Below are 15,142 nucleotides of genomic sequence, written 5' to 3' on the forward strand. Positions count from 1 at the left end.
AGTGCAGTACAATAGTAAAGAAGATCAAGATAAGTATACAAATCAAAAATACACTGCCAGGAAAAAGGGACTGACTCAGCATGTTGCTGCGAGGGATAGTAGAAATACCACTCTTAGCAACACTGATATTCTGGCATATATCAGTACAGCAAGACAATGTAGATACGTCAGCTTGCGAAGTCAGCCATCTTCTTATCGTGAGGGTTCTGAGGTGGATTACCAACCTCATCAACCCTGGTGTCTATATACTTACATCAGTAAGTAGTATCCGGGACCAACAGCTTTACGTGCCTTCCGAAGCACGGATCACCTTACTGTCGGACAATCAGGTGATCAGCCTGTAATGTCCTAACCAAACTAGGGATCACAAAGTGATTTTTGTGATTTGTCCCCACCGGGATTCGAACCCGGGGCCTCCGGATCGTGAGACTAACGCTCAACCACTGGACAACTTTCAAGCCTTCGTCACCACTTGCATCCTTACGACTTGTTAAGGATCTGCGTGAGCCAATCAGAACGCACAGTTCATCTTCCGTTAATTGACAGAATGAATTACAAATGTGTCAAAAATGAAAAAAATTGCGTCTGGCCCGGCCCGATACATAATAATTATCTCAAGATTACAAGGAGATTAATTCTAATTGCATAATTTATGTATGTTCTGTTTTATCGATTTTTGAAAAGAACCATAAAAACCGAAGAAACCAGGTACCCGGTTCTGACTTGTGTTTGGAACCGAAAAAACCGGTTGCTAAAATATGGTCGGTTCTCGATGCCCTAGTCTAGCATCTACTTGGTCGAATCGTCGATATTTTATATCTTCGAAGATATTTTTGGGTTGGTATTGTTTCAATGAAAAGGAAGCAAATAATAATGCGTAGAAAGTTGTCAGACTTCTCGCCTACTATCTTCATTGGGGTGCTCAAAATCAACTCTTCAAAATAAATTCAATTGGTACGTCACCGAAGCACAGAACGCCTACTGTGAATTCCTGGTGAATGAATCGATTGATTAGAAACTTTGGGTCTCGGAGTAAAACCAATATGGAAGAGTGAACTACAAACGAATGCTTATTTCATTGTTCATTAATTATTCGATTTATCGTGTATCTATTTAATCCAGAAGTAAGTCTCACCAGATGGAAGACCTAGGAGGCCTCCGTGGTCCAATGGTTGAACGTTGGGCTCACGATCCAGAGGCTTCAGGTTCGAATCCCGGTGGGGGCAAGTCTCAAAAATCACTTTGTGATCCTTAGTTTGGTTAGGACATTACAGCCTGATAAATTGATTGTCCGAAAGTAAGATGATCCGTGCTTCGGAGGGCACGTTAAGCCGTTGGTACCGGTCGCCGTTACACGAGTCAGGGGCCTTTGGCGGCTCAATAATAACCCTGACACCAGGGTTGACGAGGTTGGTATTCCACCTCACAACCCACACGATAAGAAGAAGAAGACCTAGAAGGACGTACATGGACCAAATTGAAGATATCCATAGAAAATATTAAGTACGATGTACTCTGAACCGGCGTGCATGTAAGAAACGATTGATGAATGTGGAGGAAGCAAAATGAGTGTGTAAGGATCGTAGCAAATGGAATTCCGTAGTCTCTGCTTACCCCGCTAGGAAATAGGCGTAATTTTATGTATGTATCTATGTATGACGCGGGAATCAAAACAAAACAGCAATAAAGTACCTACCTACTTAGTTCCGAATTTAAATTCTGATAGGTACAAGATTTTTTAATATTAATTTTAAAAACATATGTTTTATTTTTGGTTTTCCCTGAAGGGCAAGGCTAAGAGAACTATGCGCATACAGCCAAGTCTTATGTATTTTTTTCTTGCTGATCATTTATGAAATGATGAGAGGTGATGATGATGAATAGTGAAACCTAATCCCCACCCTCGGAGCAGATTCCTAATCTGAACCCCAAACGAATTAACTCAAAAGTCCGCATAAACTTTCGAGTAATGAAGCGGTTTTTGTCACGAAACGAAAATAGACATATGTTTATTGAATATTCCGATATAATAACACTATCGCGAATATTTTCCGACTATCTTCTTAATGCCATCATTAACCACAAAACACCACTTCGTATTAATTATTTAGATTATTCAATGAAGAAAGCAACCATGTCGTTCACTTTCCCGCCAAAAAACGCTCAAAACGAAACAACAATAAAGTACCTACTAAGTTCTAAATTCAAAATCTGACACACGATAAATGTAATAATTGATGAACATTGAAAAAAATCATTCGTTTATATTTGGAAATACGATGATTGGCAAGAAACCTTAAAAAAAACTAATGGTACGGTCACGAGTACTAATATGTGTATCCACTTTGCAACCATGTCACGTTAACTTTTTTGACAAATTAAACCGTAAGCCTCATTAAATGTCAAATATGATAGTGCGACAGGGCTCTAAAGTGGGTATATGATATTGCTCATGACTGTACTAAAAAATTAACTTACCGAGCTCGGATCAAGATTTTCTATAACATGATGAGTTGTATCACCAACACACGCTATCACTGGATCACCATCGGTAGCTTTAGTGCTGCGACCTAAAAATACATTCAATTAATAGGCTAATTTCCAACTAGTCAAATCAGTTACTATTTAGTAAACTTCAAAACATGAAATTACTATGGAATTTGTATAAACAAGCACACTGTGACGTCATAGACAAACGTGATGCAATATCAGACTTTTTATTACGTATTTCTTGATTATTATATTATATTTGTAAGAATGTTATATATTTATTTGCATGTATTTGTTGTTAAGTTGTATGCATAGTTTGTACCCGCAATCTTTCAATTTTTTTTTTACCTTTTTCCTCACCTTATGGTTGTCTGGAAGAAATCGCTTTAAGCGATAAGGCCGCCATTTGCCATGTACTTAGTTAAGAGACTTTTTGTAATTATTTCTTTTTATTTTGGTGCAATAAAGTGTATTTGTATTGTATTGTATTGTAAAATTCATAAATAAGTGAAAAAGAAAAAAGAAAATGTTTTTCGTTAGTTTTAGATCTTCGTTGATTTAAAAAATCTGAATTTCATAATTCTAATTGTCCAAAATAAAAGTGAAATGTGTTATTCATCAATTTAAAAAAGCTTCTAAAAAAAAACAAGAAAATTGTGTCAGGGTCGAATCAAATGGAATTCTATAGTGTCTGCTTACCCCGTGAGTTTAAGTATGTATGTAAAAAAGCTTCTATGATAAAAATAGTACTTAAGTATGTGTTGGAGAGGAAACGAGCAAAAACATACAATATTTACAGCTGTCAGATTTCAGGGAAAATGTCGTAAAAATAGGAGGGGCTGCCTCCAATGTAATGGTCCGTAATATTAGAAAGGACATAAGCTTTCAGAACATAAAAATAGCCTATGTACGCTTACGTGCATTAATATGTATACACTTTGTTACCATATCAGAATAGAATAGAAACCATTTATTTTAGATATAAGTAGGAGTGAACATAGTAATTACAAACTTATTTCTAAAAAAGGACGTCAGCTCAGCAATATGTTGTGACACTCCGACATTAAGGAAGTGCCACAACGCTGATTTTCAGCAGCGCCCCAAAAAAAAATATAAATGCTTAAATCTAGATCATCATCATCATCAGCCCATTAACGTCCCCACTGCTGGGGCACGGGCCTTCCCTATGGATGGATAGGGAGATCGGGCCTTAAACCATCACGCGGGCCCAGCGTGCTTAAATCTAGATAATCAAAACAAATTAAAATTAATGAGCTGTGTTAATATTAAATATTAACTACTTATTGTTACACAAAATATCTTGAATTAAGTATATAATTTAAATTGTTTTTTTTTATAAAATAATGATGTTCAACTAAACTTAATGTTAATAATGTATGATAGATAAATAATGACAATGTATGATAAATACAAATAAATATATGAATATATGAAAAAAATATATAAAAAATAAATAAAAATAAAGTGTTAATGTTAGAAAGTTAATGTGACATAGTTTCAAAGTGTGTACATATTAGTATTCGTGACCGTACAGCTGTTTTCATTTTTTAGTCACCGATAATTCAACTACTTAAATAAAAAGAGAAATACATTGATTGAAGTGTCATCATCATCATTAGCCCATTAACGTCCCCACTGCTGGGGCACGGGCCTTCCCTATGGATGGATAGGGACATCGGGCCTTAAACCATCACGCGGGCCCAGTGGGGATTGATGGTTATTAACGACTGCTAATGCAGCCGGGACCAACGGCTTAACGTGCCTTCCGAAGCACGGAGGACCTCGAGATGAAATTTTTTTTTGTGGTCACCCATCCTATGACGGGCCTTTGCGAAAGTTGCTTAACTTCAACAATCGCAGACCGAGCGCGTTTATCGCTGCGCCACCGAGCTCCTCGATTGAAGTGTACGCGGTAATTATTACAATTAAATCTATCAAAATGACTGTGGTCCTGTGATAAACCGGCGTCCTTCTTAAACGGGGAGTGCCGGTTCGATGCCCATTGAACTTGCACCAATTTACATTATTGATTTATCTTAAGTGCAGTCTTCACTAACACAGTAGGCTCGACCATTATAGATGGCGATACGAATCACCACCTATCACGTTGGTATAACAGAAAGCTGAAGAGGCGTTGGTACTTAGTTCATCTTGCGATGGATGTACCTTCGACCCCTATTGGTATACAGGATGTTAGTGACATCGTAACGAAAACTTTGAGCAATGATTCAGGGCATGATATCAAGCGCAATTTTCCGTCGTAAAACTACGGAACTGAAATTAATTAACAAAATCACCAAAACTTTCATAAATTTTCCGACAGGAAATTCCACTTGATATTAACTCAGAATCATCACTAACGCCCTGTATAGTTGTAAAATAATAAAAAGTATTACTTACCAAACTTTTTCCTTCTATAAACATTCTGGAATTGCTCCTCATAAATGTTGAAATCAGAATCGATTTTGTTGTCCATCTCGACGGAATCGCTCCGCGTGTCATTGTCTACTCGATCCAAGTTGTATCGATTAGGTTTGTCTAATCGATTTGTTTTTGAATCAAGCTGGGCTGCGCAGAGGGATGTGTAGTTTTTTCGTTGCGATGCCACGACGCAGTAGCTCGTTGATTGAGGGTCTATAGGGCTGAAAGTTAACAAAATATTGCATTTTAATTATCATAAATAAATAAGTGTTACAAAAACACATGTCATTTCTTAAAAACTAGATATTAATTACACTTAAAGTTAGTCAAATAGCCCGCCTCGGAGCATACCCGGCTCAAATGTACCCATCACGCTGGCCGCGTTGCCGCGTTGGATGGCCAGCGAGATGTGCTGAACCAGGTATGATCCGGAGCGGGGGTCGCGACCAAGATCTCGCAGACGTCGCCCTAATTCTTTAACGAACTTTTTAGCTTCCTCATTTCCACATTTTAATTGTTAAATGAAAATTATTATTTCTGATGACCCTGAGAGACACAACACACAAAGGTACTTAATCTTCTTCTATCGTGTGGGTTGTGAGGTGGAGTACCAACCTCATCAACCCTGGTGTCAGGGTTACTATTGAACCGCCAAAGGCTCCTGACATGGCTCATGTAACGACTACTTACTTACATCAGTAAGTAGTAACCGGGACCAACGGCTTAACGTGCCTTCCGAAGCACGGAGGAGCTCGAGATGAAAACTTTTTTTTTATGGTCACCATAATATGGAAAATAATTTGAATATTTGTATTTAGAATATAGAAGTTTCTAACAGATAGACAACATAATAAAAGTTAGTATTTGATGCAACACGTTGCTTAGTAACATTGTATCTTAGCGCCGATACAAGTTTAATTGCATGCGATCACGGATCAGTGCGGGGCATCCTTAATACATTCTTTAATATACAACTGGAATGTAGAATTGGCCAAAAGTATGCAAAAAATATATATTTTTGTTTGTCAGGCCAAGTAGAATTCCATCCGATGCAAATATTAGTGCAATAAGTGACGGCAAAATGTGTAAAACTTACATGACCACCTGGGGCCTGTTTAATAAAACTTACAATTGTAAATTACAACGACAATTTGATGTACAATGCGGAGTGTGTGATCACGAATATTTTGCAGTTTCATATTAGCTACGTAATGAACACTAAATTGTCATTGTAATTAACAATTGTAAGTTTTATAAAACAGGCCCCTGGTAGTAGATAAACCATAACATAACATAAGCTCACGAGAATATTCCTTGGGGGTAGTCAGAGGTACACCCATTACAAGATGAACTGAGTACCCACACCTCACCGAGCTTATTGTTAGATCAGCGTGATAGGTGCTTAGTCTACATTAGGAAATGCAATCCCGACTCGTAATCGCAAATTCGAGATCCCGCGGGATTGGTAATATCAATCCCGCGAGATCCCGAAATTTTCGGGATCACGTCTAGTTCATAAAACATGTAAAGTTTGGATGGCTTAAAACGCTGAAAACTGTTTGTATGTGATAGTGAGGTTAATTGAAACAAAATATTTTTTGAAAGGAAACAAAAACCTTTATTCTTCAATATTACTAACTAACTAATTAAGTTTTCTTTGGCAACCAGAATAATCATATCTCAGGGAGATTCGCCCAATCCCGTCAATCTCGAATGGGATTGGGATCTCGTCATAATTATACTTCGGGATTGATCTCGAAAAACTATACGAGATCTCGCAAGATCGGGATTGCACTCCGTAGCCTACTTTGAGGTCGCAGGTTCGATTCCAACACAGTCCTAAACCAATGATTGTCGAGTTTCTTTTTGAATTCATGTTTAGATGACAAATGATTATCACGTGCTCAGCGGTGAAGGAAAACATCGTGAGGAACCCCACACTCCCGAGAAATGCATTTCCTGCGATTTGTGACCTAACCTGTATTGGGCTGGTTTTCCTTTCGCGGGTGGGAAGATCAGACTTAAAAAACCGGACCTGCCAAATCTTTAGGTTGGGTAAGCGGATCCTGTAAAAAACGGGGTAATGCGATGAAGATGATGGGGATTAGGTCCCTTCCGTTTGAAAGGTTTTTAAAAAAAGAACATCGTTTCAACAGCCAATTCACACCGATCCTATTACTACTACGGCACAGAAGGCAGCCTCATCGCAAATAGGATAAAGAAACATCTTAAGGCAAACCTCATTCCGATGGCTTTTTTATTTGCTAACCATACTTGCGTTTTAACAAAACTGCTCCTTAGTACAGATAGAATAATTATAACTCCATTTTGAACTGCGATACGTTTTTATACCCAGGTGTCACATTAAAGATATCTCTAATAAGATTAGTGTTGCTATTAATAAAATTGTTATTGGATTTGTCTGGCGGGATCTGGCTCAGAGACTGTTGCTAACGAGGTAGTGAGTTCGATTCTCGGTCGTAGTATTTTATACTTTTTTGAAAGCTTCTATGCTGGACTGGAGCGTATCTTTCAAGCCAAGTTTAAGTACTTTTAAGATAAATAAAATATAATTATTTGATTGACTAAGGAAATATATTTATAATTTAAATGAAAACAAAAAAAATAGCCACTGTGGTCGTGTGGTACACCGGTTTGCTTCTCAATCGGGGAGAGCCGGTTCGACCCCCCCGGGTGAGAGCTTTCAGCGCTCCCCATTTGTCCGGCCAAGTAGTTAATGCCATCTGCGGCAAATCTACAATAAGTCACGTCAAAAAAAAAAAGTTCGACCCCCGGTACCTACTAGGCCTGTAACCCACGGGGTTATTAATTTAGGTCCAGTTTTCACTAACACAGTTATCTCAACTATTATACACGGCGAAACGGTTCACCCATCACGTTGGTCTAACAGAAAGCTCGGTGAGTTGTGGGTACTTAGTTCATCTTGCGATGGATGTACCTCTGACCATTATCCTAATTGTCCTAATTGGGATATACTCGTAAGCTTATGTTATGTAGGAAAGTGAGAATTCTATGGAAGGATAATGAATGGGACGTAAAGCAGTTTTAAAAAGTAAGAAAAGGGAGTGTTTGGTGCGACTTAGAGGATTTTGTTTAAAATATAAGCAGTGTGTAAAATTTAATTTCCTTTTTTTTCTTTTTTCCTCTGTCTTTTGATGATGATGACATCATCATCAATTTAAAAGGCACGCTCTTGTCGGTGCAGCATTTTCCATGATACTTTTTAAGGAAAAATAGGACAGTGGTTTCCCTCTTGCCTTCCGCCCCTAAAAAACCCTATTTGAAATATATCCCGTGTTATTTCTATATCCCACAGTTATGTTATAGGGGCGATATACGTGCTGATCGCCTCTCATCGTGAGGCTTATCATCATTATCACCAGCCCATTAACGTCCCCACTGCTGGGGCACGGGCCTTCCCTATGGATAGATAGGGAGATCGGGCCTTAAACCGCCACGCGGGCCCAGTGCGGATTGGTGGTTATTAACGACTGCTAATGCAGCCGGGACCAACGGCTTAACGTGCCTTCCGAAGCACGGAGGAGCTCGAGATGAAAACTTTTTTTTGTGGTCACCCATCCTATGACCGGCCTTTGCGCAAGTTGCTTAACTTCAACAATCGCAAGGCTCTTATCATATTACTACTTAATACTTCGAATAAAAGGTGACTGAAAGTTGTCTTCTGGTTACTTGTACCTCTGCCCACCCCATTAAGGATAACGGGCGTGAGTACATGTGTGCATAATATGTTTATTATACAATTCAAGAGAAAGGAAGAGAGTTTTCCTGGTAGGTACCCAAAGGGTTCCTGTACCCACTCCTCGCCAGCTGGTGTAATGTACTTATCTGAGGACGAGCCTATTGCCCTTACCGGGCATAAATCCTGGAAACCAAGTGATATCAATTACCTTCATCATCATCATACCCCTAGCATTATTCAATTTTCCACAGGGTCCGCTTACCTAACCTGAAGATTTGACAGGTCCGGTTTAGTACAGAAACGACTGCCTGTCTGACCTTCCAACCCGCGAAGGGAAACCCAGCCCAATACAGGTTAGGTTACACACTTCCGATTTCTCGGGATGTGGGTTTCCTCACGATGTTTTCCTTCACCGCTGAGCACGTGATAATCATTTATCATCTAAACATGAATTCGACAATCAGTGGTATAGGCTTGTGCTGGATTCGAACCCGCGACCTCAAAGTGAGAGGCAAGCGTTCTACCAACTGGGCTCATATTATCAACATTAATAGATTTTAATCTCATCTAAAGGAGCTTCGTGGCGCCTGTTCGTAGAATCTGATAGCATCTACTTTATTTTTATAACACTCACGCGCGCTTAGGAAACTTCACAGACAGAAATTAAATCGAATATCTGTCTCGGACGAAACTTGGACTCGCAGCTGTCATCAAGCTGGGACAAGCTCATTCCACCATCCCCCTTTTAACTTTGGACTTCCTACGGCCGGTTTCCATCCCTATTTGGTGGATATACCAACTATTCGCACAAAGCGTTTCGCATCCGGCTTCATTATGCGCACTGCTAAGGAGTGGAATTCTTTGCCGTCTTCTGTATTTTCGAATGCATATAACCCGGGTGCTTTCAAGGCCAGAGTGAACAGGCACCTTCTGGGCGAGCTCCGTCTGAGGCCTCGTCAATGCCTTTGGGCAAATCTGGGGCCAAGATCAAACCCCTCAAAAGTAAACAAAAAAAAAACGAGCGTGTTAATGTCCTCATCATGTCCTTTGCGATTTTTCAGTGTCATTTACTTACTTCTATTGTATTTTTTTTTCTCGTTCAACAAACCCTTTACAGTCTTATTATACGATTAACTTTTTCTATGAAATATGTTAGCGCAAATACTTAGTTTTCTAATATGGACACTGTATGTGATTATTTTTAAATGTTCAACTTCACGCGTAGAACTTGACTCTAGCGACCGCCCCCACAACCACAACGCGATTCGATATCGCATTGAATCATGAATTGCGATATTAGGGTTAGGGGTTTCATGACATCATAACGTAACTCATTATTTCATTCAAATTCTATAACGTTTTGTGAAAAGTACCTATATTTAAGTTTCTACTCATTTTAGGTTTTCATCTACTTTATTGCGGTAAATGAAAGTGTGTCTGGATCGTAGTAAGTGAAATTTCATGGCCTCTGCCTACCCCAATCTTCTAACGTGTGGGTTATAATGCTAACGAACAATATTGCCAACCCAATTTCATACCCGAATGGGTAATAAGCGTAATCGTACTATGTACCGATCTATCTGAAGTTTATTCACATCGTTAATAATTCTTTCAATATCAGGCCTCCGGCCTCCGTGGTCCAGTAGTTGTGCGTTGGGCTCACGATCCGGAGGTCTTGGGTTCGATTCCCGGTGGGGATATATCGCAATAATGACTTTGTGGTCCTTAGTTTGGTTCGGACATTATAGGCTGATCACTGATACTTACTGATTTAAGTACATAGTCGTTATATGAGTCATGTCAGGGGCCTTTAGCGGCTCTGTAGTAACGCTGACACCAGGGTTGATGAGGTTGATAATTCACCTCACAACCCACACGATAGAAGAAGAAGAATATCGGGAATGCGTCGCGCTGTGAGGAGAGTCACTTATATTTTATCATAATGCTTATGCACAAACGAGTTTCTTGTGCCTTATGCAATACGATTGATTACCTCTTAATTAGAAGATAGAATAATTCATACATAACTACCACATACCTAATCTCGGATTGTACCATAGACATAGAAATCATAACTTAATATTGTAAAAAATGCAAAGTGAGTTTGTTTGTTGGGTACTTGTCCAGTAATCATGAAATTTTCCAATCACCGTATCGGGGGTAAAGAAAACGTCTTTAATTATTTAAAACCCTTACTCATTGACAGGTAACGGCTTAAATGGACTAAAGAGGCCCTCAAAATAGATGGGATTAATCAAGCTCTATCCAAGCTCGTAACGGTGCGAGGCGGAGTGTCCTTCTATTCTCTGTACACATGAATTGTAGACCAAAAAAACTAAAAGTGTTAACTCTAAATGCATTTAAAATTGGCATGACTGGGTACCAGTGGTATGGATGGTGTTTGTTTACTAACATAATTATGTAGATATAAGAATTGAAAGTGTTATAAAAAATATTCTGGAATTCAAATACTGCAATTGTAAAAATAGCATAGTGCATTTGTGTAAGTATTTACATTCTGTCACTTACAAAAAGTCGTTTTTAAAGATAATCTTTATAATGACGACTGTTAATTTTAAAATGAATGACCGAATGAATGAATAGACCGGGCAAAGAAAATAGGCATCTCGCTGATATGCAACCCGTGGGCAGTCAACTAAGCTCTGTCGGGTTATTGGCAATTTTTAAAGGTTTTATTATTTATTTATCTAAAAACAATTTATTCAAAAAAGCAATATTGTTATTTGAAATTTGCTTTATTTGCGCATAAAATGTAAGAGAGCAATGTGAACAAATGTCAAATAGCGATATTGCTTTTTAGATGAATTGTTGCAATGTGTCGTTTTTAAACCCCCTGGTCACACTCTTCATAGATCAACTATACTACAATTTACAGGAAGAAAACATCTCGAAGTATGCAAACTGAGTGGCTCCGCTCGGGAGTATGCTCTCCAGCGAAGCCACTTTAATTTGTTGTTTTCTTTCTAATTATAGCACGTACACATAAAATCTTTTCACGTACACTATGTACATGGTACGTACAGTGATCTATATCGTCTTCAACAGAATTGGAGGTGGTGGCCCCGCGACAGAGCATCACACAATTTGCCAGCCTTCATGCGTGGCTCAAACCTTCGGTGTGATCGACCGGCTGGAAGCAAATACTTTTAGCCATAAGGCACGCAATTAAATGTATAGATACAGAGAGGCATTCTTCGAGGACGTGACACTCATATTGATGTTATAGTTTTAATTAGAAGGAGCGGTGTTCTTTACGTTTTTTCTACATAATTGTAAGGATGCCGTCACATATAGGCGTTCGACGGAGATAACTTAACCGTTTAAAAGATCTGAAAGGACGCATTTTTTTATGTGTATTATTGTACCTCTTTACCGCAGATGGTATTAACTACTTGACTGGGGAAGAGACTTAAGTACTTATTCTGAGAATTGTAAGAAAAGTCACCTTGATCCAATAATATTTGTGGTCTAGTGGTTTCGTTAGGCTAACGATCTGACGGTCCGGGTTCGATTCCCGATGGGGACATTCTCGAAATCACTTTGTGAGACTGTCCTTTGTTTGGTAGGGACATATCAGCCTGGTTGGCCGAAAAGTGACATGATTCCGTGCTGCGGAGCGCACTTTAAGCCGTCGGTCCCGGCTATTAGCCGTAAGACACCTCTATCAACCCACAGTGGAGCAGCGTCGTAGAGTATGCTCCATATGCCCTCCGGTTGATTGATTGGAGGCCTATGCCCAGCAATCTGTTCTAAGAGTTTGCTGACCACGGCTATCTCCTAAACATCACTATTCGGTAGAATTTCAGAGGAATATAGGCCCATTTTCATGTTCCTTACTTTTTAGCGCTTGCTTTTTCCGTAGTCGGGTTTTTAGTTTAGTTTATAAACTTATATTTTTTTATGTTATGTTTATGTGACCTAAAACCCGACTCGTCTGATAGAGCGAAGTGGAAGAGAAGTACGAAGAAGGCAGACCCCACCATCAGATGGGAATAACAAATGCCAAGAGAGAGAGATAGAGAGAGAGAGAGAGAGAGAGAGATGTTTATGTGACCTGACCTGTATTGGGATGGTTTTTCCTAACCCGAAGCTATGTTGTTGTTTGGTTAGTAGGTCAATTAAGTAGTCGCATTTATAAAGGACCTGACCTGTCTGTTCAGGTCAGTTAAGAGGACCCTATGAAAACGAATAGCGCTAAGGAGACGCTAATTACTCTGTTTAGGCCTACAAATAAAACTAAGTATACTCTATTGCACAAAGAAATGGTACCAATCATCCCATAAGCCAGAGAAAAAAATAGACGATCTATCAGTCAGGGAGCGGAAGACAGTCTATCGATGTAAGAATCTGCTTTTGTATCATTTAAATTATATTTACCACTTTCAAGGACAGAACGTCTAATGACGTTCCGATTCCAAGGTGTCATATTACCTATTATGAACCATCAATGACCCATGATTTCTCTCCGTGAATTGGTTAAATTAATGAAAAAAATAATTTAATATAAATTATTCTAATTTTAATTTAAATAATTAATCTAATTCAATCATTTAATTATAGACGGCGATACTTTGTCAGACTAACAGCTCGGTGTGGTGTGGGTACTTAGTTCGTCTTGCGATGCTTGTACCTCTGACTACCCCAATTGGAATATAGTCGTGAGTTTATGTTATATCATTCTATATCTTACATCTGATGTGTCAATTCTCAATACCTCATACGGTAAAGTGACAGCCCATACCACTTTTTCATACGGTTTCTCTTCTTATACGCGACCAGAAAGCTGGCCAGAAAACTAGCTGTATTAATCATATTTTTAAAGTCCTTTGTACACACTAGAAGACAAAAATCCGCGTCTTCTTATAGCGAAAACCAAGTTAGAAATCGCTGTTTTGAAAAATCACTTTCTGAAGTGTTTATATCAACAAAACACGTACCGCTTTAAATTAATTCCATCATCACTAATTTAAGAGCCACGCTCTTGTCGGTGTAGCATTCTCCATTCTTGTCTATCAAAGACCAATTCCTTCACTTTCTTATAAGATACGACGTTCGCCTTCTCTTTAATCTGTTCCATGTAAGCACTTCTTGGTCTTCCCCTCTTTTTCCTTGTAGCTTCCCTTCTATGATGTTTTTAATCAATTCGTCGTGTCAAGTGTGCAATCATTTTGCCTCATTAGTAAATGATGAAGTCCTAGTAAGAGTAAGGGAAAAAGGGCAAATATTGAGAGTTATTGAGGACAGAAGAGGCAAGATGATTGGACACTTGACAAGACGAATTTATTTTTTCAGTCCAGCTTATGAATTAATTCCATACGCGATAAAATTTGAGACGATACAATTTTACCTGAGTTGGGACTAGCGTGTCTTTTGCTAGATTTTGTTAACAAAAGTCACATCCGAATGTACTTTTTCAAAAAGGGCCCTACTTGGTTTTAGTCTCTAAAAGATCACTATTAATAGGGCCCACTACAAGTAATATCACCCCTTTCAACCTTTTAATAAAAAAAAAAAACAATAAAAAACAGTCTAAATTACTAGTTACAAGCCAAGCAATCCAAGCCAAGCCTCTCAATCAACTAGAAAAACAAACTAGGTACTTAACATGTTTTTTTTTATAAGAAACTTATATAGCTACGTTAAATATAGCTACATTGTTACTGTTTTCATAGAAATCCTAAAAATGGAACAGATTGCAATTAATTCTTTTTCAACGACTACCCTATTGTTCTGAATGATACTGGCAGCTTTTAAACATTATATAAATCAAAAAGAGAACCATATTTTTTAAATAGATTATAGGTTCTCCTTTGATCACAATCTCGCTTGATGGTAAGTGACAATACGACAAGTCGTGATACGATTGTCTTTAAACATAACGTGAGATAATAATCGTTTAAAGACAGAAGATGTCCGAGAAGATGGCGTAGGACTACCCAGTGAATGCCATCCGAGAATATCTTGCTATGGTGGGTTCAACCAATCTATACCTGTTTATCTATTTGTCTTCTTTTTTTAGAGGAAGACCTAGAAGGACGTATATTGACCAAATTGGAGATGTTCTTAGAAAAGGTCTAGTGCGATCTACTCTGCACCGGCGTGCGGGTATAAAACGATTGATGCATGTGGAGGAAGCAAAAGAAGTGTGTCAGAATCGAAGAAAATGGAATTCCATAGTCTCTGCTTAGCCCGGTGGGAAATAGGCGTGAGTTTATCTATATATGTGTCTTCTTCTTCTTCTATCGTGTGGGTTGTGAGGCGGATTACCAATCTCATCAACCCTGATGTCAGGGTTATTATTGGCCCCTGATATGACTCATGTAATGACTACATACTTACATCGGTTAGTAGTTTCCGGGACTAACGGCTTAACGGAGCCCGCTACAAGGTGGACCGACGATCTGGTGAAGGTCGCGGGAAGCCGCTGGATGCGGGCAGCGCAGGACCGATCGTCGTGGAGATCCTTGG

The 15,142-nt window shown here is 38.8% G+C and overlaps 1 protein-coding gene across 3 annotated transcripts in view; it reads right to left on the reverse strand.

The window, feature by feature from the left end:
* LOC126373973 (protein NDNF-like) overlaps nucleotides 1–15,142 on the reverse strand; it is a 49,839-nt gene that overhangs the window by 10,406 nt on the left and 24,291 nt on the right. For all 3 annotated transcript variants that reach the window (XM_050020384.1, XM_050020385.1, XM_050020386.1), the window contains exons 5-6: nucleotides 4,912–5,153; nucleotides 2,479–2,570 (exon numbers count right to left, since the gene is read on the reverse strand). In XM_050020384.1, the coding sequence (XP_049876341.1) occupies nucleotides 2,479–2,570; nucleotides 4,912–5,153 (334 nt within the window). The remainder of the gene's footprint in view (nucleotides 1–2,478; nucleotides 2,571–4,911; nucleotides 5,154–15,142) is intronic.

Source organism: Pectinophora gossypiella, chromosome 16 (assembly GCF_024362695.1).
Source record: "Pectinophora gossypiella chromosome 16, ilPecGoss1.1, whole genome shotgun sequence".
Taxonomy (NCBI): domain Eukaryota; kingdom Metazoa; phylum Arthropoda; class Insecta; order Lepidoptera; family Gelechiidae; genus Pectinophora; species Pectinophora gossypiella.